This window comes from Zootoca vivipara, chromosome 10, assembly GCF_965207765.1.
Source record: "Zootoca vivipara chromosome 10, rZooViv2.hap1.1, whole genome shotgun sequence".
In the NCBI taxonomy this organism is placed as follows: Eukaryota; Metazoa; Chordata; class Lepidosauria; order Squamata; family Lacertidae; genus Zootoca; species Zootoca vivipara.
In genome coordinates, this window is record NC_142593.1 from 40,818,615 (window position 1) to 40,842,007 (window position 23,393).

A 23,393-nucleotide genomic window follows, 5' to 3' on the forward strand; every position below is an offset into this window, starting at 1 on the left:
GCTATAGAGAAGGGCCTAAAAACCACAATGGATTGATTCTAAAGAAAAGCTTGAAAGCTAAAACATTATCTTGTACACCTCTTAATCTGGGCCTAGTCCCCTAAACACATTTATTTTCTCCCCAAAGTTCTGTCTTTCACTCAATGCCCATCAGAAAAGAGTTCTGAAAAATCTAAACAGGCTATAAGCGTTAAGTTCACAATGAGATCAAGTTTTATAAGCACAGATAAGAGACTCATGTAAGAGTCTCATATATCTCATCAGTGTTTGTTCAAAATACAGTGGACGCTCGGGTTGCAAAATACAGCGGATGCTCGGGAGCGACATTCACAACCCACAGCGTTCACAACCTGCAGCGCCACGTCTGCGCATGCACGGGTCGTGATTTAGTGTTTCTGCACATGCGTGAGCGCTGAAACCCGGAAGTAACCCGTTCCGGTACTTCTGGGTTCGGTGCGGTGCGCATCCCGAAAATGCACAACATGAAGCGTCTGTAACCTGAGGTATGACTGTATTTGTATACCACCCTTCATCCTGTAGATTCCATAGATTAGCTTACTTTATTCCTGTACAACCAGACTGGATGAGATGCTAGAAAAATAGGGTTCCTAGCACAGGAGAGTAGGTACTTCCTTTGTGAATTAGCCACATGTAGAGCAAAGGAATCTCTGGAGGCCAAGTCACCAGAATTTGCTGTAAGGTAGGGATTGGGTGGGGTTAGGTCTGTTGAGGGGGTAGTATGTGAGGGGGGTCACATGTTCCCTCGGGGGTAGTATGTGAGGGGGTCACATGCTGACAGTGGGAAGAAGTGGAGCCAAAATGGTGCAGGGCACCTCCTTTGCTATTGAACACTTCCTCCCTCTAGCTTTCCCCATTTCTTCCCTCCTTGCCACCCACATGAAATTATTGATCGCCCTCTGTTGGGTTGCATGATGTAGACTGTGACAAAAGAACATTTGGGGAGGGGAAAACAACACTCCCCTTGTCATGGCTGGAAAGAATTACTTGCTGACTACTGTTCCTCTTGTGATCAGATCTTCTATTAACAATGACTCCCCAAATCCATTTACTGTACCAGTAATTGCAACCTCTGCTTGCTGCAACATTTGTAAATGCCTTTCCAAAAGCAATTCATTCTCTGCTTCCACTTGGGTCTGTGGCTTCTTCTAAAAGGTGGTGCATGTGGGAGGAGTGGAGCATTTCGCCAGAGAGTGGGAGGAACAGTGTGCTCAGGATGTATGTGGTGAAGAGGCTGTGTTTTCATTATGAGTGAAAGCTTAACCACATTCTATAAACACATCTCGGAGGGACCTGTGGGGGTATTCTAATTTAGCAAATTAAAAGCACTTTTAAGCGGAGACCACCAAAGGTAAAAGCATCTGGTACCTAAGGTAAACGGCAGCCTTCAGAGGACAAAAATGATAGTGGAGAAAATCAATTGCCATGCTGCTAATTTATGAATGTTCCTCCCTTTGCTCAGGGCCAGGCTGCATGTTACAGGGGCCTTGGCATTTCCAGCTCAATGGCAGGCGCTACTGTAAGCACTTTCCAGATGTAGTGATTTCTGTCTTCACTTTCCTGTTAGCAGGCTAGAAACGCATCACATTATTACTTCAGTTTGTAAGGCAAGTGCTTCTTAGGCCAGGGGTGGGTAACCTTTTTTAAAGGTGACCTTTTAGGCTCTGCTAGCCAGCACGCAGCAGGTGCCTCAACTTGTGGGACCCAATGTGGGACCTTGTCAACTTCACAGGCTGAAGGAGTTTTTCGAACCTGGGATTGCCGGGCTCCAGTCCTGTTTGCTACAGCTGCTCTGCCACTTCCAAGAATTTTCTTGCATCAAAGATATATGAAAATATATTATTAATTATAGTATTGTATTTATTTTGATGATTCTGGAGTACCGCTTATATGTACTACCGTACATGCCTTGTAATAGCGGGTACCTGGTGACGAATACAATCCATTGTACTTTGCTTGCCATGTATTGTCTTTGTATGCTGGCCTGGACCCATTTTTATACTTTTGTCTGTTGTTATACAGCACACTCCTTATTTTTGTGCTCAGTTGTCATCATGGCAACCTCAGATTAGAAGGCCCAAACTTTTTGCAGGCCTACTCTGAAGTAAGCCCCATGGGTTTTAAAGCATTACTGTTAAGTACACAAATACTTTTTTTTGTACAACAAAGCAATGTAGCTATTATTTTACTGGAAAGCAAGTGAAAGTGTATTTACACAGGCCCTGCCAGTTTGTTTTGGGACTGGGGGAATCGGTTTTCTCATCTCCAAACCTAGGAAGTAGGTCGCCCTATTCATGTTGAGGCACTTACTGCTTTTAGTGGTGTCCATCCTGAAACTTCAGTCTGTTTGTTTAAGGAATAGCTTGCCAGGGGGCAGGGAGAGGCAAAACGGGTGACTTAATGGAGGCTACAGGACTGTTTGTTGTTGTGTCAAAATGGGCACATAACTAGAACTAGCTAGCCGTCTTTGTGACTTGAAGCTGCCAGATCACTTGTGTAAACAATAATAAAAGGAGAAAAGGGCTGCCAATTAATGAATTGGTTGCGTGCATGTCAGCCTCCATGCATAAGTGGGTGTTTGTTTCATAGAACGCAGGGAGGCAGCGGCTGCTGTTGCTCTTTGTGATGACAAGGTAGGGGCTAGCCAAGCTCAAGCTGTTTATCTAAATTCAGAGGAGAAGGAAGCAGATAACCTGTCCTATCAGCTAACAGGCATGTAAAATGAAAGTATGCATGTGCAACAAACAGCAGCAGCTGCTGCTCTTCAAGAAAAACTATCAGTTATTTGAAGTGACAGTGTTTGGTGTAGACTCCGGAAGGCTCTTGTTGGCATTTGCCTGTCTCGAGAGACAATGGGGTGCGCTTCTGGGGGTGAAGTCAAACTGCTGGGGAATCACAGCACCTGCTGTGACTGCAGAGACCAGTAATTTGTAACTGCTGCCTCCCATGTTTTTTGCTGCATTGGCAGCAACAAAGTGACTTCTCTGGGGCTGCCCAGATAACAAAAGCTCCCTCTCTAAGCCTCGATGATGTGGTCCAAAGGAAAGCAGAGAAATACATTTGGCACCAGCTTGGCTGCAGGAGTTGCTGGAAGGGGGTGTACAAGACACCATCCAACCATCTTAGGGATTCCACTCCAGATTTGTGTATGGTTTACTCCTTAGCCTTCTGAAGATGTCCTGCAAGGCAGTGGGTATGGATTTTTACTCAGGGTTTGCTCCCAGTCTCCCAATGAGTATAGTCGTAAGGCAGTGGAGGTTTAGGATCAGCTTCCTTTTCCTCGATTGGCTACCTTCCCAGGTTGACAGGCTCCATCTGCCCCTCACTTCCCTTTACAGTACATGCAGAAACTGCTTCTTGGCTGTATAGAGTTACTAGTTCTTAGCCAGCTGCTTCATACAGCACTTGAGATTGACTGAGGTGCTTATACAACTTGAAAACTCACTGATCTGGACTGTCACCAGCATTGTCCAGAAGAGGTGAGCATTTGGATCCTCTTTTTCTTTTGGACTTGTACACCAGCTGCTTTTCTTGTTGGTAGAATGAACAGCCCAACTTGTGCCTCCTGTCTCATTGCAGCATAGCTCCACATCTTAAATAGCTGTGGCCCAAGTACCTACTTCCCTAAAGTCCATGAATAAACATTAAATCTGAGTTTCCTGTTTTGCCATCTCAGCCTAGTTTTGTAGATACATTTCTGTTCTGGGGACAGCATTTTAATCATCAGGTCAGTTTTGACAGCTTGGCAAATAGCACAAAATCCTACCACCTAGATTTGTGTCCCAGGCCCTCAAATCTCTTTGCTTATGGACCACAATCTTCTAAGGGACTGTCTTAGGTCCCACCTTCTCTCCCACTCAAAACCACATATACCACCTTCCCTCTCATGTGTGTAATGTCCCTCTGCCAACTACAGCAATTGCTTGCGTGTGGAAAAACCTTATTAGCAAAGGAATGCATTTTTCAATGTCTTCAGTGGAATTCCTAAGCTGGAAAGAAGGAAGTATGCCAGCTCTGTATTGCCAGCCTGCTCTTTTTAGACCACCAGCATGACTGCTGTCTCAAGTTCTCACTGGGACTAAATGATTTACATTGCTGTAGAAGTTAGTCTCAAAAACAAGCCTTGAGGAAACACAGTATTAGCCTTGAAAATGTACTGTGTAATTTTGCTATGTTGGACTTCAGCAGCAGCAGGAATTACCTACCTTTGCTGTTGATAGTGAACACATGTATACATTTTTGAAAAATATGCCTGCAGACTGTCTTAGAAACTTCAGTTTTCTGTCAACAAAACATAGCTGGAGTACAACTTTGGTGTGTGGAAAAACCTTTATCTGGTTTTCTAAACACTGCTCCATGCAGCTTTAAACTTCAGCTTTTTTTTTAACCAGCAGAATGAAAGATTTGGATACCAAAACTATGATGTAATAGCTGCTTTGAAAAACCAATTAGGCATTCCCCAAATATTTAACTTTGGAAAGTAGCACCTACTACTCACATAGAGCATGCTCTGTGTATATATTCATTTATCCAACCATAATGGTTCTAACAGGTACAAGGAATGGTTGAAGTCTATGGGAGTGCTAGCCACAACCTGCATCCCATTAAGTCCAGTTACTGCCTCTTTTATAAAAGGTTATGCCTTTGTTACAAGTCAGTCTGTGGATTATCCAAAGATTGATCTAGTCTGGTTTCATGGATTTGTTTTATTATGCGTTTCTGCAGCATGAGGCAATAGATAAGGTACTTGGGTAAGTGCTGGCTCCTGTCAATATTGTGGCTCATAACATCAGGCAAGGAGGAATTGATCAGTTGAATCCAGGGTGTAGTTCTGCAGGTATTATCAGTGTGGTGTCCTTCATATGTCCTCTGAGAGGACTTCTCAGTGGAGGCACTGTGGTTGTGGAATTTTCCCTGGAGAGAGCATCAGCTTGTACCAACTCTACCACTTTGGCAGTAGACAAATAACTTTTTTATTTTTCCAAGCCTTTTAACTTCATTTCACCTGTATGGTTTTATGCTGGGGGTTCTGGCTGTGCATTTTATTCTGTATTTTACTTTGTACAGTCATACCTCGGTTTAAGTACGCTTCAGTTTGAGTACTTTCAGTTTAAGTACTCCGCGGACCGATCTGGAACTGATTAATCCACTTTCCATTACTTTCAATGGGAAAGTTCGATTCAGGTTAAGTACGCTTCAGGTACAGATTTAAGTACAGATTTCTGGAACCAATTGTGTTTTTAAACCGAGGTACCACTGTATTTTTATTTGTAAGCCACCTTGAACATTTTTATTGAAGGGAAAGTATACAAATTATTTCCCATCTAGGCATTTGAATACCTGCTTGTGTTAAGCAAGGATCACCCTACTCACAGCTACTATTGAAGTAATGAATAGTTCCTTAAGTGCTATAGCTGCTAATTAAGGAGAATATGCCTCACATATTATGAAACATTGTGCAGCTTGAATCAAAAGGTGGATAATATGCAGTACACAGTATGAACCAATTTGCAAGCTCAATAGAAAGGGCATGTGTAAAATTAGGCCACAACACAGCACAATGTTCATTATGGTACAAAAGTATTGCACTTAACGTTGTCCCTAGCAAATCAACAGAATATCAAGTTATAACTACAGTATTAAAAATAGACCCATCCTATTTCTACCCACCCTGTTAACTATCTAGACTTCTGGACTTCTAAACTTTTGTCCTTTTGGTTTTAGCTTTATCTTCAGGCCAGAATGAAAGGTGATTGGGCAAGACTTGTGCGTCCTACAGCTCAGTTCGGTCTTATTGCAGCATCCATCTACGTGGGCCTCTCCCGTGTTTCTGATTACAAACATCATTGGAGTGATGTGTTGACCGGACTTATCCAGGGAGCACTGGTAGCTATACTAATTGTAAGTCCATGCAAAGTTACTCTGCCATTTGATCAATATAGCTTTCTGGGAAAACTACTTTTGCTGAGACTTAATGATGAAATGGGGTGGAGGGAGGATGCCTACACACTCCTGACGAGTTCAGGGTTGCCTTCCTGTAGTTTCCATGGGACAGTGGTGAGATGGGGAAAAGGTAGTAGTATATTCACTACTCCCAGTGTCAACTTTTCTTTTTTCACTCCTCCTTTAAAAACCATGCTGTATGGGTGGGTTAGGGTACATCTCTCTTCCCAAAACTATTTACAAAAATGAAAACCTTTCCAATTGGGACTAGCACGCATAGATTATTGGCACTTACCCCACTTCCCTTTCCCTCCCACCCCTCAGCTGATTAAGTACCCACCCTCCGGCTCACGTGAACCAGAGGCAGCCCTGCAGATGAAGTGTGAGGTTGCAGGCAATCACCTTCTCAAACTCTGTCTACCTCTCTGTCTGAAAAGCAGGCAATTTGAGCTAGTCGATACCTGTTTTCCAACATCGTAATATACCATCAACTAAACTTCCTGATACGGTGGGATGTTATGATGCTGGAAAGGAGGCAGGGAGGAAGAAGGCAATTACTGGCCATGGAGATGATTATTGTCACGGTGTGCAGCTTCTGCCTCTTCCTGTCAGCGTTGGGCAGGAAAAACTGTTTCCTCCTCCAACGCCTGGCGTGTGGAGGAAGGAGCCTTGGCTCCATCTGTGCTAAGGCAGCCCTGTGAACACTTTCCTTGGCAAGAGGTAGTCCACCCCACTATCTGCTGTATGGTGGCAGAGGGACTCAGCAGCAGTGGCTGCTTCACCTGTGATATACCACCAGGTGAATCTACCATTGTGCTGTTGCCTTCAGCTCCTCAACAACCACAATGTATTGCCAGCTCAAAATGTCTGAAACCGGTATGGCAATCTGATTGCCATACCAGTTTCAGACAATTTATTGGTATACTGCCCGGACCTATTAGGCATATTTAAATAATCATTTTGTTGTACTGTCTCTCTCTGACAGCTGTCTCACTGCCTAATGTGTTCCATTTGTTTATCCAGGCTGTGTATGTATCTGATTTCTTCAAAGACAGAGGTCGTCCATTTAAACAGAAGGAGGAGGAAGATTCACACACAACCTTACACGAGACACCTACCAGTGGAAATCACTATGGCAGTAATCACCAGCCATGATAAAGTCAACAGCTATTACCCTGTGGAATCTCCCCTTCTATAAAAAGAAAATGTCAAGCGTTTCTGACCTATGTAAAAAATAAATTAAATGCCTCTTGAAGGGACTGCTGCTGCTATACTTCTTGGATGCTCACTTTACATGTATATAGTTAACACTTAGGTATCTAAACTTTAAATCTCTATTGGTTCAAGCTTTTGCTGTAAACACACAGTATTCTGGCTGTTTTTTTTAATTAAAATAATGTGGTAACACTTATGTACAAACAGCAATGGTATGTAATATGCTTGCTAGCATGAGGCTTATGGTGAAATACATACAAGAATGTTAAACATCTCTCCTGCTTGGGAAGGATAGGCAGATTCTGTCGTTAACTTTACACTTCTGCCTCTGAAGAATAATTAGTGATGTTCACACTCCGTGTCTGGACAATACTTATAGGTAAAGACTTGCAGCAAATACAATATCTCTCTTGATTTTGGTAATGCCTGTGAAGGGAAGAAAATAATATGATGTCATAAGAGTAGCTGTACCTATTGCTGATACTAGCAACAGGGGATACATTAACAATGCACCTGAGTTGAAGCTCAGTATCAATTTCAAATTGAGTATCATTTCCCCAGTTTCCATCTCAAATGTGTGTACAGCTAATTTGAGGGGGCTGTTGGGACATCAAGGGCTTTCCAGTTAACTGCTCCATGAAAGAATTGGATCATAGCAGATAAAGGATACATGGAACCTACCATTAATACATTTGGGACACTGACTTGTTTAAGAAATTTAAAATTACCTGTGAAAAGACTCTACATTTCAAGATGCATGCAATTTATAAGAAGCTGAACATACAGACCTTCTGCAAATTTGTTTTCCAGTTCTGTGTTTCCAATGGCCTTTGCTGCTTGACACATCTGTCGAAGCAATTCTTCTAGCCGCCTCATACAGCGTATTATGCTCCCTGCATGGGCAAAAAAGGGCTTGCAGTAAAAGCAGACATTTTCTAATGAGGAATAGCAGATCCTTTCCTACCAGGTAGTTATAAAGCTGTCTACTCAAGCAGGACCGAAACATCTCAGTCCTATAGTTTTCCCCCAAACAGATAATCATAAGGTCATGAATATTAATTTTCCCAACTTATGTTATCAGAAAGGATGGTTCCAACTAATGTTATCATGTATAAGTCGACCTAAGGCAATGGTTTTAGCTTACTCTTCTTCCACAGACTTCTCACTGCAGCTCTCAGGCTACACCATCATAAGAAGCAGGGTACCAAGCTTCCTTCTTCCTAACCTACTGCATATTTTTGTAGTGTGTACATGAAGGAAATGAATCGCTTCATTTCAAATATTATGGGATACATTTAGATACATGGTGGAGCAGGTATAAGGTGTGGAAATGTGGCTAGGAATGTGTGTTCTTCTCAGTTTGTAAGTTAAAAAGAAATGAAATCGAAGTTTATCAGCCAGTCTCAGCAAGAGATTAAATTTAATCATTTGATTCCGGATCCAGCAACTCTAGTAAAAAGCCACCTGGAGTCAATTACCAAAAAGACAGAAGTCTGAGCCAAAAGAAGCTGGGATATATCCTCCAAGGGTTTGCTGCATGCTGTATTCTGAGCAAACCATCACTTTGGTTATATAGACTGACTTCTCTTACAGGGCTCATTATGAAAATGCAACCAAGAACACTTTTACATCCACAGAAGTTAAAACAGAGGATGTTGTGTATGGAGTAAAAGACATTTAAATATACTCCATCTGCCTTTCTGCTAGACATACTGAACTATATGAACTTTCTACTTTCCAGTCTCTCAACCACAACATGATGTACATGGCCACTGAAATTTCACTTAGATGGACTTTGTCATGACAAAAAGTGCCTTTCTCTCAGTATTTACTCCTTCCTTCTTCTGTTAAAGGGATTGCTTATCTGCCATATGGAAACAAGAATGTGCCATTTACTCTGCGTTTGCAAAAATGGGTGTGATGGTGGTTTGGGGTTATGCTACTATGGTCAGTGCCTTGTCTGTGTTTTATATAATTTCTACCCTACCAATGAAAATTGCTACTGTGGGCAGCTTACAAAGCTTAATTATCCCACCCTGCCTGATGCTGCATGTCAAACTTGGCTCATCAAGCAAGTCTCCGGTCTCCAGCTAGCAGCAAAAAGTTCACTTATTGGGCAAGACTTACTGCTACTACCTATCTGCATGGGAAAGTAGGGTGGGGGACATTTTTATACGGCATTTGCAAATGCAACCATCCACAGAATTGATTGCCTGCTTCACTGCAACCAAATAAATTGTGTATATGACACAAGTGACTTCAAGCCTCTCTTATTCTTTACTCCCAATAACATTTCTGCTGCGTCCAAAGTGATGACTGCTACAGCACACAATCCATGTCATCATTGCAAAGATAGCAGAAATGGCTAGGGACTGGGAAGCAATAGAAGCAACCTGGGACAAGGTGCAACAACAACTTCTCAGTCTCCCTCTTGTACCAACCACACAAGGTTAAGAGACAGTTTCAATCTTATGCATAGTTAACATTTGAGTAGTCTTTACTGAATTCAATGGAACTAAGGATCAGGCTGTCTACATTCGTGCACATGAGAGATACAAAACACAAGGGACACGCTGGGGAGAAAGAGAAAAAAGAATAGGAGCAGAAAGCATGCCCATGGGGAGGAGAGACGAGAGATAGATTCTCCCACAGGCTGCTGATTAGCTGCAAAGTTTCATATTATGCTGTGTCACGCAAACAACTGTACTACCCTACCATCCCACACCTCAGATGCATTGGTAGTGATACAAGTGCACGTACCTTCAAAGACATCTGTCATTTTGCATATGTGAGCAAACGTTGCTCCATTGGCCCACGTGTGCACGACATCCATCAAGTTCGGCCTAAACGAATTCAGGTAGTTTTCCTCGTCAATTTCCAATTTAGCTTCTGCTGACACTTTAGCGATTCTTTTTGCACATTCCTTTAAAGAGGATTTTGAAAATTCGAGACAAACCAAATGAAAGTTACCTTCCTGCAATATGCACGCCAGACAATTGACTGTTAACAAGCTTAGATTATTATTTTCAGTGGCAGCAGCGCTAGATTTATATGGCCCACTTGTTCCGTAGGTAGCTTACAAAAGAACAAGAAAATGCAATGTTCAAAAATGAGATTAAAAACATCATTTCTGATAAGAGAAAATACAACTAACAAGCCCAATTTGAAAAATAAAACAACTTGCACAGAAAGCTAAGATTCCGTTGTCACATTAGCTGTCTTAAAAAGACCATAGAGCCAGGAGAGCTGCTCCATGGAGTCAACTTCCCAGTCAGGGTGCCATGGGCAAGAAGCTGCACTTCCTAGCAGCCACCCACTTCACCTCATTTCCCAGGACCAAGGTCTCTGTCGAGTATCTTAAGGCTCAAGCAGGTACATGAAGGGAAGTGAACAGATCGTGTTGCCTCATACATACCTGCTTCACTCCTCCCTTCAAACAAGTGAGCAAGCCAGGAACACATCAGATAGTCATCATTTTCCTTTACATCTAAACCAGGAAACTATGACTAATGGCATCCAAACAAGTCAGGACATCAAGACAAATTTAAACCACCTTGGTATGTTCATTTACCATACCTTCCGGTATGGATGTAATAGGAAACTATAGTTAACTGGAGATTTCCTGGCTCCTGATGAGAGGAGCAGAGCAGCTGTGTGTGAGGTGCATTTGCAACATTTATAGACTGCTTTCTGATTAAAAATGCCCAAGCAGTTTACAAAGCAGTATCTTGGTTTGTTAATCCATAATGCAGCCACTGAGAAAGTAGAGACTGCCAGGCAGATGTCTTCATGGGCCTTCATAGGTAAACAGAAGAAAATGCTAATTTAACAGGGTCATGTAGCTCACTGGTATGCAAAAACCATATTGGATAAGTCACTAGTACGCAAAAACCCTCATTGGATAAAATATTCCAAAACCCCTCCCCTCACTCTTAAGCTATCTTAATGGTATTAAAATTCAAAACAAAACTTTAAAAGATACCAAGAAAGATTTTGGATTATATCATCCCAAACACCCCATAAAATTTAATTTTTAAATGTACCAAGCTAGCATGATGTGTAGGCATATTGAGCTGTGCCACTGCAATATCTCAAATATATACTATGGTGTATGTTTAGGTTGCGGAGCAGGAAAGGGAAGGTAACTGACTTTTAATGGCTTGTAAAACCATTTAGTAATGAATGTGGCATTTCCTATGCCAGAAAAATCTGCTGAAGTTTACCTGCATTTGGCGAAGGGGGCCTGCCAACTGTTCTGTTAGTTTGGGCATTTCACTAGACTGAAAAAAAATGAAAAAAGCATCAATATCCATTCATTTGGCATTATTTAAATTAATTTATAATTTTTCTCTAAAGACCACAAGTTATGTAGCTGGTGCACAAAGTCGTTCTGAATCAAACAGAGAATGTGCGGGATCAAATGCTTGGTGGATTGTGCTCAGCAATCCTTTAACACTCCAAAGAACCCCCCCCCTTTTTGCAGAAAATAGACCAAAAATAATAGTGCCAAACTTCAGTCCAGAATATGGGCCTCTGGATTTCCTTTCAGTGAAATATTACCCCAATGCCAATATATTACAACACATCAACTTGGAACAAAAATAAACTTTGAGATTACCACTGAACCACAGAATTTAAAAAATGCTCTTTAGATATTTGACATAGAAGCCAGTGATTACAAATAATTTATCACTGAAAAATGCAACTGAATGACGAGGGGAAAGAAATACTGTTCGCTGGCCATGCAAAAGTAGAACAGCCTTCACATGCCCTCAGTACCTGCTCCAGATGATTAGGGGGCCCCTCCAGAGCAGATTCTGGGGGGTGCGTAGGGGGCTGGAGTGGGAGAAGAGGAAAGCGAAGTCACACTGTGAGAGGAAGTCCACCTGTACAACAGTGGATTCCACCCAAGTTTCTGATACTTCTTTATTTGGCATTTTCATTTCCGCCTTTCAGAGAAATGTCTTTTGCCTCTCTACTGAATGTTGGTCAGAATATATGCAATAAACTTTGGGTGTTTCATGTGCACATCCACTTCCGCTTATGTTCTTCAGAGGGGCAGGGCCTCCCTTTGGCAGCAATATGGGATGCAATGCATGACAACACAGCTGTAGGGTGGGGGGAGAACAGAAACTGCTTTCTGAAACTTTTTGGATCCTGACCCATGACACTTTTGGAATGCACTTTATAATACGGTACATATAGTAATTAAAATAAAAACAACTAGGAAAATTAAAATAACTGAGTTTTTTAAAAAATCATTTTGAGACAAGGAACTCAGTAGGAGGAGATATCTTGATTGTTGTGGGTGCCGTTTAACCTCATTTTTCTCTGCTCTGGTCCTGTCTGCTTGACTGTCTGCTTCCAGCTTCCTCTGGTGTTACTTATCAGGAGGAAATCTCGCTTTACTGGCCGAGGGAGCCGACATTTGTCCGCAGACAGTTTTTCCAGGTCATGTGGCCAGCATGACAAAGCCGCTTCTGGTGAAACCAGAGCAGCGCGCGGAAATGGCATTTACCTTCTTGCCGGAGCAGTACCTATTTATCTACTTAATCCTGGGTGTACCATGTCCATTTTTTTTAGCTTAATAAACCATGAATCTAGGATTGTATATTAGTTTTACAAATGCTTTTTAGCCCTCTTTTCTGACTAGAAAGCAAGGAAGAAAACATTCATTTAAACATTAAAACATTCATTTAGATATAAATTATGGCTGATCAAATTTAGGTTTTTCTAGTTATACAAAATTAGCTTACATTTTCTTGAAAGACAAAGCAGCTTAGTAAAGCAGTTGCTTGTTCCGCAGATAAGTCATTGAAAAGTCCATTGAACATCATTTCCGTCAGCAACAGCTCATCAGCACTGGAAGAGGAAATGCAATTGACAGTGTTAGATATTTCTCTGTCCTTTTATACATTTGAAAGCAATTCTCTGGAAAACTGATCAGTAGTGTGAGGGACAGGGGATATCGCGAAGTCCCTCCCCTCCTGAGTTCAAGCCCATCCCCGAGCACAGGGGAAAGCAGAGAGAGTTCCGATGCCAGTGGGGAAGCAGGAAGTCGGGTCCGAGGCTCAGGCAAGGTAGAGGAGCCAGGGTCCCAGGTGGGACAGGAAGGGGCGAATAAGGGGGGGAGACCCATCCCCCCAACTCCGGAATTACGCAGAAAGAGGAGGGGAAAGAGGATGGGTCTGCCAAAGCTTTTGTGTTGGAGAAAGACGCGCCAAAAGCCATTCGGAGGTTCTGAAACCGACTGACCACATCACTCCGTGTAAATAGCAATGACTTCAGCACTGTAAATACGCAGCACCAATAAAAGAATAAAATGCAGAGCTGCGTAGCGTCGTTACTCTGAAGTAGCCCACTCCGGCCACTGTGACAGCAACCTCCGAATCCTTTTTTGGGCTACTTTGGAGTTGCCGGGATGAGCGTGTCAGAGGCGGAGAGATGGCGGCAGATCGCGGAGCAAGCCCAGCAAGAACTGCAGCAGCTGTCGCTGCAGGCGCAGGGGGAATTGAAGGCAGCTAAAGAAGAGACTAAGAAGGTCCAGGACGACCGGCTACAACTTGCGGAGCAGGTGAGAGCGCTACAGGAAAGAGAGCAGGAATTAAGGGCGGTGGCGGTAGACCTCCAAAACAAGCTGGATGCAGAGAAAAACAAGGCGGGAGGGGCACCCCAAGTCCAAGTGCTGCCAGGAAGGAGAGCCGGGACCCTAGCAAGCAAGTTCAATGGAGACCCGAGGGAATATCAGGGCTTTGAGACTGAGATTGTGTATGCTCTTGAGCTGCACCACGATGAGTTCCCTGATGATGAGCACAGGGTAGCGTTTATTGTGGAGCACCTTACCGGGGCAGCCAGGGAGTGGCTAAGACCGTTAATCGCAACAAAGAATCCTTGCATGAAGAATGTCAAACTATTTCTAGAAGGTTTGAAAACGATGTATTCGTCCGATAGTCATATGGACCAGACTAAGGAGGAACTTCATAATTTACGCCAAGGAAATATGACAGTTCGCGCGTATTGGGCGAAATTCACCATGCTGGTGCACAGATTGGGGTGGGAACTAGAGTCACCCCCAATGCAAGCGGCGTTCTACTTGGGGTTGCATGAGGAGGTGAAGGATGAGCTCTCGAGAGGTCCAAAGCCCAGTAATATGGATCAGCTGAGCAAAGCGGCTCTGGCGGTGGGGGTGAGACAGGAATCCCGGTGGAGCGACAAGCAAGCAACGCGCGCAAAGCGGGCTTGGTTCCCACGGTCGCAGGAGAAGCCACTCCCCCAACAACCCTTTCAAGCCACGCCTGGGGCCAGCCAGGACCAGGAACCCATGCAGATTGATAGCGTGCGCGCGCGGGCTTTTCAAACCCCAGCGGCGTCAAGACGCAAGGAGGGAAGGGGTGGGAATTGCTTTCTCTGCAACTCCCCCCAGCATCTCGTCAGAGACTGCCCACATCGCAGGGAGTGGCAAGGAAAGGCGGGAACGGTTGTGCCCTCCCCCACTGACGCAGTACCACAGCAGGGAAACGGGAAAGCCTGGCTGCAGGAGACAAGGGGCAGCAGCCAGGCACAGTCAGCAGACAACAGCCCCAGCCCACCCACCCGCACAGAGGGGAGCAGAGCCAGCCCACCCCTCCCAGAGCAGGAGTGGTTCTAGAAGTGACGCTCACGCTCCCAAATGGCTATCCCCTGACGGTCCTCGCCCTAATTGACAGTGGGGCGTCAGCGAACTTCTTCTCGAGAAACTTTGCAGAAGAGCACCAGATCCAGCTTCTGCAGCTGGATTTTCCTCTGCACGTGGCAACCATTGACGGCAGAGAGCTGCTGGGAGGGGCCATCACTCATCAAACCCCCCCCCATGAGAATGACGGTGGGAAGGCACTCAGAGACACTGGCATTCAACGTCACCACCATCTCAGACCCCCCCATCGTCTTGGGCATGAGCTGGCTGGCGCGCCACGACCCCTCCATCAGTTGGCACCAGAGATACATCACTTTTGGATCGGACTTTTGCCTGGAACATTGCATGCAGCACCAACCAGGGGAGGGGCCTCCAATAGCCACGGTGGCCACCATGCACGTCAAAGGGGGTGAGGCGGTACCCAAGCCGTACTGGGACCTGCAGGAGGTCTTCAGCGAAGCGGAGTCCGACCACCTACCCCCGCACAGGCCTTTTGACTGCCAGATCAACCTGGTGCCAGGGGCAACTATACCCCCAGCCAAGCTGTACGCCATGTCCGACCAGGAACTGGAGGATCTGCGCGCTTTCATCGACAAGAACCTCAAGCGGGGGTTCATCAGAGAAAGCAAGGCAGCAGGGGGCAGCCCGGTCTTCTGGGTGGACAAGAAAGACACGCAACAGCGCCGTCTTGTGGTGGATTTTAGACGGCTGAATTCAGTGACAGAGCCAGTGGCTTTCCCCATGCCCAGAGTGGATGATCTCCTGACAGCGGCACGCAGGGGCAAGATTTTCACCAAGCTGGACCTGAGGGGGGCGTACAACTTGATCAGGATCCGGGAAGGCGATGAATGGAAAACCACGATGTTCACGCCTCTGGGCTCTTTTGAATATCTGGTGATGCCCTTCGGGTTGCAAGGGGGCTCAGCATGCTTCCAGGCCTTCATGCACCACGTCCTGGGGTCCCTCCTCTTCAGGAAATGCTTGGTCTTCCTGGATGACATCCTTATCTATTCCGATGACCCAGTGCAGCATGTGAAAGATGTCAGGGAGGTGTTGCAGCGCCTGAAGGAGAACCACCTGTATGTGAAGCTGGAGAAGTGCAAGTTTCACACCAAGGAGGTGGACTTCCTGGGCTACAAGCTGTCAGACAAGGGGCTGGCGATGGACAAGGACAAGGTGCAGGCCATCCTGGACTGGCACAGCCCCAGGACGCGCAAAGATGCCCAACGCCTACTAGGCTTCGCCAACTTCTACAGGAAGTTCATCAAGAACTTCTCGCGGGTTACGGCTCCCATCACTGACTGCCTGAGAGGCAAGCAGAAGTTCAGGTGGACACCAGAGGCGCAAGCAGCGTTCGAAAGCCTCAAGAGGGTGTTCGCCTCAGACCAGAACCTGTTCCACGTGGTTCAGGACGCGCCCCTACGCGTGGAGACAGATGCTTCTGATAAAGCTGTGGGCGCCATTTTGTTGCAACTGGACGCCAACAGAGAGTGGAGACCCTGTGCCTTCTTCTCCAGGAAGTTGACCCAGCCAGAGCGAAACTACACGGTGTTTGATCGGGAACTTCTTGCGATCCACGCTGCGTTCCAGCACTGGAGACACTTCCTGGTGGGCGCCAAGCACCCCATCCAGGTGTGCACAGATCACAAGAACCTGGAGTTCTGGAGAACTGCCAGGGTGCTCAACCAGCGGCAGATACGGTGGGCAGAGTTCTTCTCGAACTTCAACTTCTCCATCCACTACATCCCGGGGGAGCAGAATGTCAGGGCGGATGCCCTCTCCCGCAAACCGGAGTACATGGAGGAGGCGCCACCAGCACCCAGGCACATTTTCCCCCCGTCAGCATGGTCCTGCGGAGCAGCAGTGGTGAGCGAGGCAGAACTCACAGCACTGACGGCAGCGGATGAGTTTGCCAACCGCATCTTCAGAGAACTGAGAGGGGGGAGGGAGCAGGCAAAAGACTTTGCAGAACGCAGGGGGCTGCTCTTCTACAAGGGTGCACTGTACCTGCCCACCACCCAGCTTAGACGTACGGTCCTCAAGCAGATGCACGACAACCCAACGGCGGGTCATTTTGGGAGGGACAAAACCGCTCACCTAGTCATGAGACACTTCTGGTGGCCAGGGGTGCGGGAAGATGTTCGAGACTATGTACGGGGCTGTGACACCTGCCAGCGGGCAAAGGTGGTCAGAGCAGCGCCAGCAGGATTGCTGGAGCCCTTAGCCACACCACACAGGCCGTGGGAAGTGGTGTCCATGGACTTCATCACAGATCTGCCTTCTTCCAGGGGCAAGACCGCAGTGTTGGTGGTGGTGGACCTCATGTCCAAAATGTGCCACTTTATACCGTGTGCCAGGGCGGTCTCTGCAGAAGAGACAGCCAAACTGTTTGTTGACCACGTATTCCGACTGCATGGATTACCCTTAAGGGTTATTTCGGATCGTGGCCGCCAATTTGTTTCCAGGTTCTGGCGGCGGCTCATGAACCTCCTGCAGGTGGAGGTCAGCTTGTCGACGGCTAGACACCCGCAGACCAATGGACAGGCGGAGAGGGTCAACGCCATTCTGCAGCAGTACCTGAGATGCTACGTCAGCCAGCGGCAAACGGACTGGGTGGATCGCCTGCCACTGGCAGAATTTGCCTACAACAATGCGGTGCACGTCTCCACAGGGGTGTCGCCCTTTAAGGCCAATTACGGGCGCGACCTCAGATCTTTCCCAGAGAGGGAGGGGGAGGAGGAGGAGGAGGGCCCACAGGCTGAGGATTGGGCAGAGGAACTGGAGACGGTGCACCAGCAGCTCAGAGAACACTTGGAGAGAGCCAAGGAAGCGTACAAGAAGGGGGCAGATCGCCACAGGCGACCGGGGGAGGTCATTAGGGTGGGGGACAAAGTTTGGTTGTCCTCGGAGGGCCTTCCCATCAGAGGGAGGTGCAAAAAGCTGGCGCCCAGAAGGTTGGGCCCCTTCACGGTCACGCAACAGGTCAACCCGGTGGCATACAGGCTGGCACTGCCAGAGGACATGAGGGTGCACCCAGTGTTTCATAGATCGCTGCTGTCGCCGTACAGGGAAAGCAGCAGGCTCCGAGGCAGTGAACAAACCCCTGAGGGAGGGGGGGAGAGGGAAGGCAGGGAGCAACTCAATGAGGCCACGGCCATCCTGGACTCAAGGAGGGGGGTGGGGGGCCTGGAGTACCTCATGGCATGGGAGGATGCTCCACCGTCCCAGAATGAATGGGTCCCAGCCACTCAGATACAGGAGGAATTCCTGGTAGAAGAATTTCACGCCCTCTTTCCCCATAGACCCAAGCCCTGGCACATGGAAAGGGAGGGGGAGGGGGAGGAAGCACGGGAGAGCAGTTCACCATGGCGCTGGGAAGCGGAGTTTGAGGAACCAGAGGATGAGGTATGGGTGTCACCGAGGTCCACCCAGTCAGAGGAAGGAGCAGATTGGCAGAACATTTTTACCCCTACCAGCTCTGACGCCACGGACTTTTTGGGATTCCCGTCCTCCCAGGCGGAAGGGGGGGGCTCGCAGGACTGGGGGGAGGTGTTCACACCAACGGGCTCGGAAAGCACTGAGTTCTTAGGCTTCCAGTCGTCACCGACACCTGGGGGGGACCTGGGGAGGGGTGAAGGAGAGCTTGGGAGGGGGGTGGATGTGAGGGACAGGGGATATCGCGAAGTCCCTCCCCTCCTGAGTTCAAGCCCATCCCCGAGCACAGGGGAAAGCAGAGAGAGTTCCGATGCCAGTGGGGAAGCAGGAAGTCGGGTCCGAGGCTCAGGCAAGGTAGAGGAGCCAGGGTCCCAGGTGGGACAGGAAGGGGCGAATAAGGGGGGGAGACCCATCCCCCCAACTCCGGAATTACGCAGAAAGAGGAGGGGAAAGAGGATGGGTCTGCCAAAGCTTTTGTGTTGGAGAAAGACGCGCCAAAAGCCATTCGGAGGTTCTGAAACCGACTGACCACATCACTCCGTGTAAATAGCAATGACTTCAGCACTGTAAATACGCAGCACCAATAAAAGAATAAAATGCAGAGCTGCGTAGCGTCGTTACTCTGAAGTAGCCCACTCCGGCCACTGTGACAAGTAGCTTCTGTTCAAAAGGCAGAAGAATTAATGATAAAGGCATTTAAGCCAGAAAGTGCCCTTCCACTACCAATGAGAAAAAGAGAGGGAGCAAGCAAGCAAGTGAAGAATCTGGATGCCGTCATAACTTTTACAGATGGCATACCAGAAAACTACAGGGGTCATGAGAAACAAAATTTGGAAACAAAGGTCAAAATGGATTAGTGCTCGCTTCGGCAGCACATATACTAAAAAAGGTCAAGATGGATTAGCATGTCATATAGTATTCAGAAGCTGAAGCTGGACTTGCTGGAGGAGATTAAGCCAGAAGAACAGAATCCACATTGCACTCTGGTGCTAGAACTATGGGGGTAAGGGTTTTGGCTTGCCAGATGGAACTACCCCCCCTCGCCTCCTCCCATGTGCTGTTCTGGAGATTCACCCAGCCCCCCAGCAACGTCTGGGGGTGCTTGGGGGAACAGGAGGGGGGCAGTGCATGAGCAGTAACCCTGGTGCAGGGCTTCCACTAACAACCCACCAGCTGAATCCTGCCCAATGTATTTAATGAGACTGATGGCTAAGCATGTCTATTTGGAGAGAAAGAACAAAATTTTAAAAGGACCCATATACCAAGTGTCCAAATAATTTTCTATGCTCTAATGGTTACTATTACAAATTCACATCATATATTGGGTTAATTCTGCCAAGCTAAACCAAGATGCCTCTTTAAAAAAAACCACCTCTGATTTTCAGATGTAACATTGGCAAGTTAATATACAATCACAGAATCCATGGAGTTGGAGGGGACCCAGAGGGTCATCTAGTCCCACCCCCCGCAATGTAGGAATCTCAGTTAAAGCATCCATGACAGATGGACACCCAAGCTCTGCTTAGGAACCTCCAAGGAAGGAGAGTCCACCTCCTGTAATGGAACACTCTGCAGAATCTAAACACTGAACACAAAGAAGTCACATAAAGTTCTAGATTTCATATTCTTCTTCTGGGTTTGCAGCTTTTTTGTACCAATCAATAGTGTTGAATATTCAAAATATATTAAGGTGTTGCTATCAGAGAGTGAGTGCCACTCCTAGATGATTTACACAAACACCATAATATTTGTTTTATAAACTAATATAGGGATCTAAAGAGTAGATGCCATGTATCTTTGACATCACATTTTAAAGTAGGATCCAGACAGTTGTTTGAGGTATGCTCACAAACTGGGCCCACCCAATACAAATTTTGACTTCACTGCCTTTGAGCAGGAGATACCTGGTGCCACCCTGATAAATGGTGGGGTAAAAGTATTTCAAATAAACTGCTTCTGAAAGGACCTGCAATTTCAAAAGTAGTTTGCTTAAGTGGCTGTGTGGGGGCTGCTGTTTGGAAGAAAACAAACCAAAGCCCTGCTGGGTTCATGGCATTCTCTGGATCTCAGCCTCACTGTGCTTTTCTGCCCTTCAAATTTACCCTGTGTTTTACTTTCAATAACCTAGGATCACTTCAATACTGCCCCCCCAATATGTTTTAACATGAGATTTCTCCTTAGTATCAGAATGTCCCACTGTATTACACAAAGATAAGAGGGAAACTGCATACAAACATCTGTTAGCCTGTCTTTTCTACAACAGTAACATATGTTACCTGCTGATTTCACAAGCAACTCGTCCTTTCATTTCTATGACGTCCGAGGAGGTTGCAAAACCCAATCTTCTCAAAACACGTTTACGACACTTGAGCTCATCCATTTGTAAAACAGTCCTGGCTTTCTTCAGTTCTCGTTTTGCTGCTTTAATGTCTACAGCAATCTGAAGTTAAACACAAGCAAAGAGGTGTTACGAGAAATCAAGCATTAAGACACTTTTGACCCTGTCTCCTGAAAAAAACCCCACCAGTTTTATTGTGATTATTAAACTTCAATCTCCACAGGCCACTTATCCACCCATATATCTGCGAAGCAAAGGGAGAAACAGATTTGAGAGTAAGAAAACAAAAAAGGTTGAAGAATTTTTCACAGCAAGAATGCATTACTATCATAACTATTGATAAGACTTCTAACCCACCCTTCCCCATAACATCCCAGGGCAGGTTACAACAGTGTGAAAATACAATATTAAAATCAGTTAGAACAGCTTACAATCAAAACAAAGTGGGTACTAGAAATATATTTCCCAGATGTCACAATGTCAGAGTAAAGAGGTGGGTCTTAAGCACCATATAATAAAAACAAGAGAATACAAGAGCCAGGCACCACTCTGTGAGGAGGGAATTCCAGAGCTTAGGGGCTGTCTTCTCCTAGGCAATCCCCCCCTACTGGAACTTCAATGGGTGGCAAAATTACCTAAAGGGCCCCATCTGCCAATCTCAATCCCCGACAGAGTATGTAAAAATGTAGGTGGTCTTTCATATATTTGGACCTAAGTTATTTAGGGCTTTGAACGCTGATGTGAGCACTCTGAACTGGTCCCTGAAATAAACTGGTAACAAGCACAGCTGTTTTAAATCAGAGGTTATATGAGTTCTAAATGATGCATTTTGGACCAGTTAAAGTTTCCAAGGGGAACCCCAATAATGTGTTGCAATAATCCAACCTGGAAGTTACCAGAGCATGAAGCAGAGTGGGCAAGCCATTTCTGTTGAAAAGGGGGCATAGCTGCTAGAGCCTCCAGTAATAATGCTGGATCCAGTAGTACCCCCAAGAGGTCCCTTTCAACACTGTCCAGAACAGGCAATCTCCCCACCTACCAGGGAACTCAGGACACCCATGCTGTATCAGGATTCAGCTTCCACTTATTGGCTCACAACTAGCACATCACTGCTTCTAAGCACTGGTCCACCCGACACCCCCCCCTCTCAATTCTGATGGGATGGAGCAAGAGATGTATGCTCAAGTATAAGACTACAGCGATTTGAGAAAAAACAAAACAAACCCAGCTGGAATTCTTAGCACTGTAAAGACTAATTGACACTATCCAGACCACATGAGGCACTACACCAAGATGCCTGCAGACACACTTCCATCAAGGACAAGAGCCAAGTCGTGGGCCTTGTGGGAAAGTGAAAAGACAGTCACCATCAGCCCGAAAACCCTAAGCCTTCCCAATTCTTTATGCCAATCTGATCTGGAAGAATATCAAATACAGCAATTTCTCAGAGCAGCTCTTATGATGATGTTTATACAACTGGTTCTTGTACTCAAATGCAATATTCACATACATGCTTGTAATTACCAAACATACACGCAGACATAAATTGTGTCTTTTGCTTTTAATGTTACTCAGAGGTGGCATCGCCCTGCCTGCAAGCATTTTGAAGGAAAAAGGCATGGTGTAGACATGTGAGCACCCTTCATATTAGATGAGATGCATATGTTTTGCTCTTGTTTTAGAGTAAGACTACATAGTGAATCTACCTTGAGCTTCTGAGTATGAAAGGAAAATCTACCATTTCCTATTCACAAAAGTGTTTCAGCAATGTGTTTCAAGATATATTCCATCCTCCTGACTCAAATTATCTACCACCAATTTAGGGTGCTGGAGGAGACTCCTGGGAGTCCCATGGACTGCAAGAAGATCAAACCTATCCATTATTAAGGGAATCAGCCCTGAGTGCTCACTGGAAGGACAGATCGTGAAGCAGAGGCTCCAATACTTTGGCCACCTCATGAGAAGAGAAGACTCCCTGGAAAAGACCTTGAACGTTGGGAAAGATTGAGGGCACAAGGAGAAGGGGACGACAAGACGAGATGGTTGGACAGTGTTCTCGAACCTATGAACATGAGTTTGACCAATGCGGGAGGCAGTGGAAGACAGGAGTGCCTGGCGTGCTCTGGTCCATGGGGTCATGAAGAGTCGGGCACGACTAAACGACTAAACAACAACAACCACCAATTTACCTGTGTACTTCTGTGGCCCATTGCTTTAAGGCTAATGGAATGATTGACAGGACCGATACCAGGACAGATTCTTTGACCACCTAGTGCAATATTATCTACTACCTGTCAGCAGATTGGCCAGATGTCTCTCTCTTCACCCCCTACCTTTTTTAAACTGGAGACGCTGGGAATTGAATCTGGGATCACCTGTATGCAAAATGGGTACTCTTATCACCCAATTATTGTCCCTACAAAATAAGATGGACTTGAAAAGCTTTTCCTTACCTGTGCTTTTCTTTCACAAAGTTTGTACACAGTTTCCAAATTAGAATCATTGTGAAGTGGGTGAGAATACATCCTGTGCTCAAACGCTTCTATTTTTTGGATTACTTTCTTCAGACCCGGATCTTTAATGCCCATGTCATCAATAGGATCCAGCAAAGGAACGCCATCAGGGAACCGTTTCTGCACTTCCTTTAAAAAAAGACAGATAAAAGCAAATGCTTGCTTGTTTATTTAAAAAAAGTGTTTAAAAGTATGATCTCTGTTGCATCATGGCCTAAAGATGATGTTTTCGGATCTCTGAGAGTTTATATCATATATT

General features: G+C 45.9%; 2 protein-coding genes across 4 annotated transcripts in view; one reads left to right on the forward strand and one right to left on the reverse strand.

The window, feature by feature from the left end:
• Positions 1 to 9,433, forward strand: part of PLPP1 (phospholipid phosphatase 1) — an 86,356-nt gene extending 76,923 nt beyond the window's left edge. For all 3 annotated transcript variants that reach the window (XM_035100580.3, XM_035100582.3, XM_088652667.1), the window contains exons 5-6: positions 5,743 to 5,919; positions 6,985 to 9,433. In XM_035100580.3, the coding sequence (XP_034956471.1) occupies positions 5,743 to 5,919; positions 6,985 to 7,116 (309 nt within the window). In that variant the 3' untranslated portion in view covers positions 7,117 to 9,433. The remainder of the gene's footprint in view (positions 1 to 5,742; positions 5,920 to 6,984) is intronic.
• The window catches only part of MTREX (Mtr4 exosome RNA helicase), a 45,254-nt gene continuing 29,191 nt past the window's right edge, over positions 7,331 to 23,393 (reverse strand). The window contains exons 21-27 of the mRNA XM_035100579.3: positions 23,075 to 23,263; positions 20,560 to 20,723; positions 12,933 to 13,038; positions 11,400 to 11,456; positions 9,937 to 10,099; positions 7,965 to 8,069; positions 7,331 to 7,602 (exon numbers count right to left, since the gene is read on the reverse strand). Of these exons, the coding sequence (XP_034956470.1) occupies positions 7,550 to 7,602; positions 7,965 to 8,069; positions 9,937 to 10,099; positions 11,400 to 11,456; positions 12,933 to 13,038; positions 20,560 to 20,723; positions 23,075 to 23,263 (837 nt within the window). The 3' untranslated portion in view covers positions 7,331 to 7,549. The remainder of the gene's footprint in view (positions 7,603 to 7,964; positions 8,070 to 9,936; positions 10,100 to 11,399; positions 11,457 to 12,932; positions 13,039 to 20,559; positions 20,724 to 23,074; positions 23,264 to 23,393) is intronic.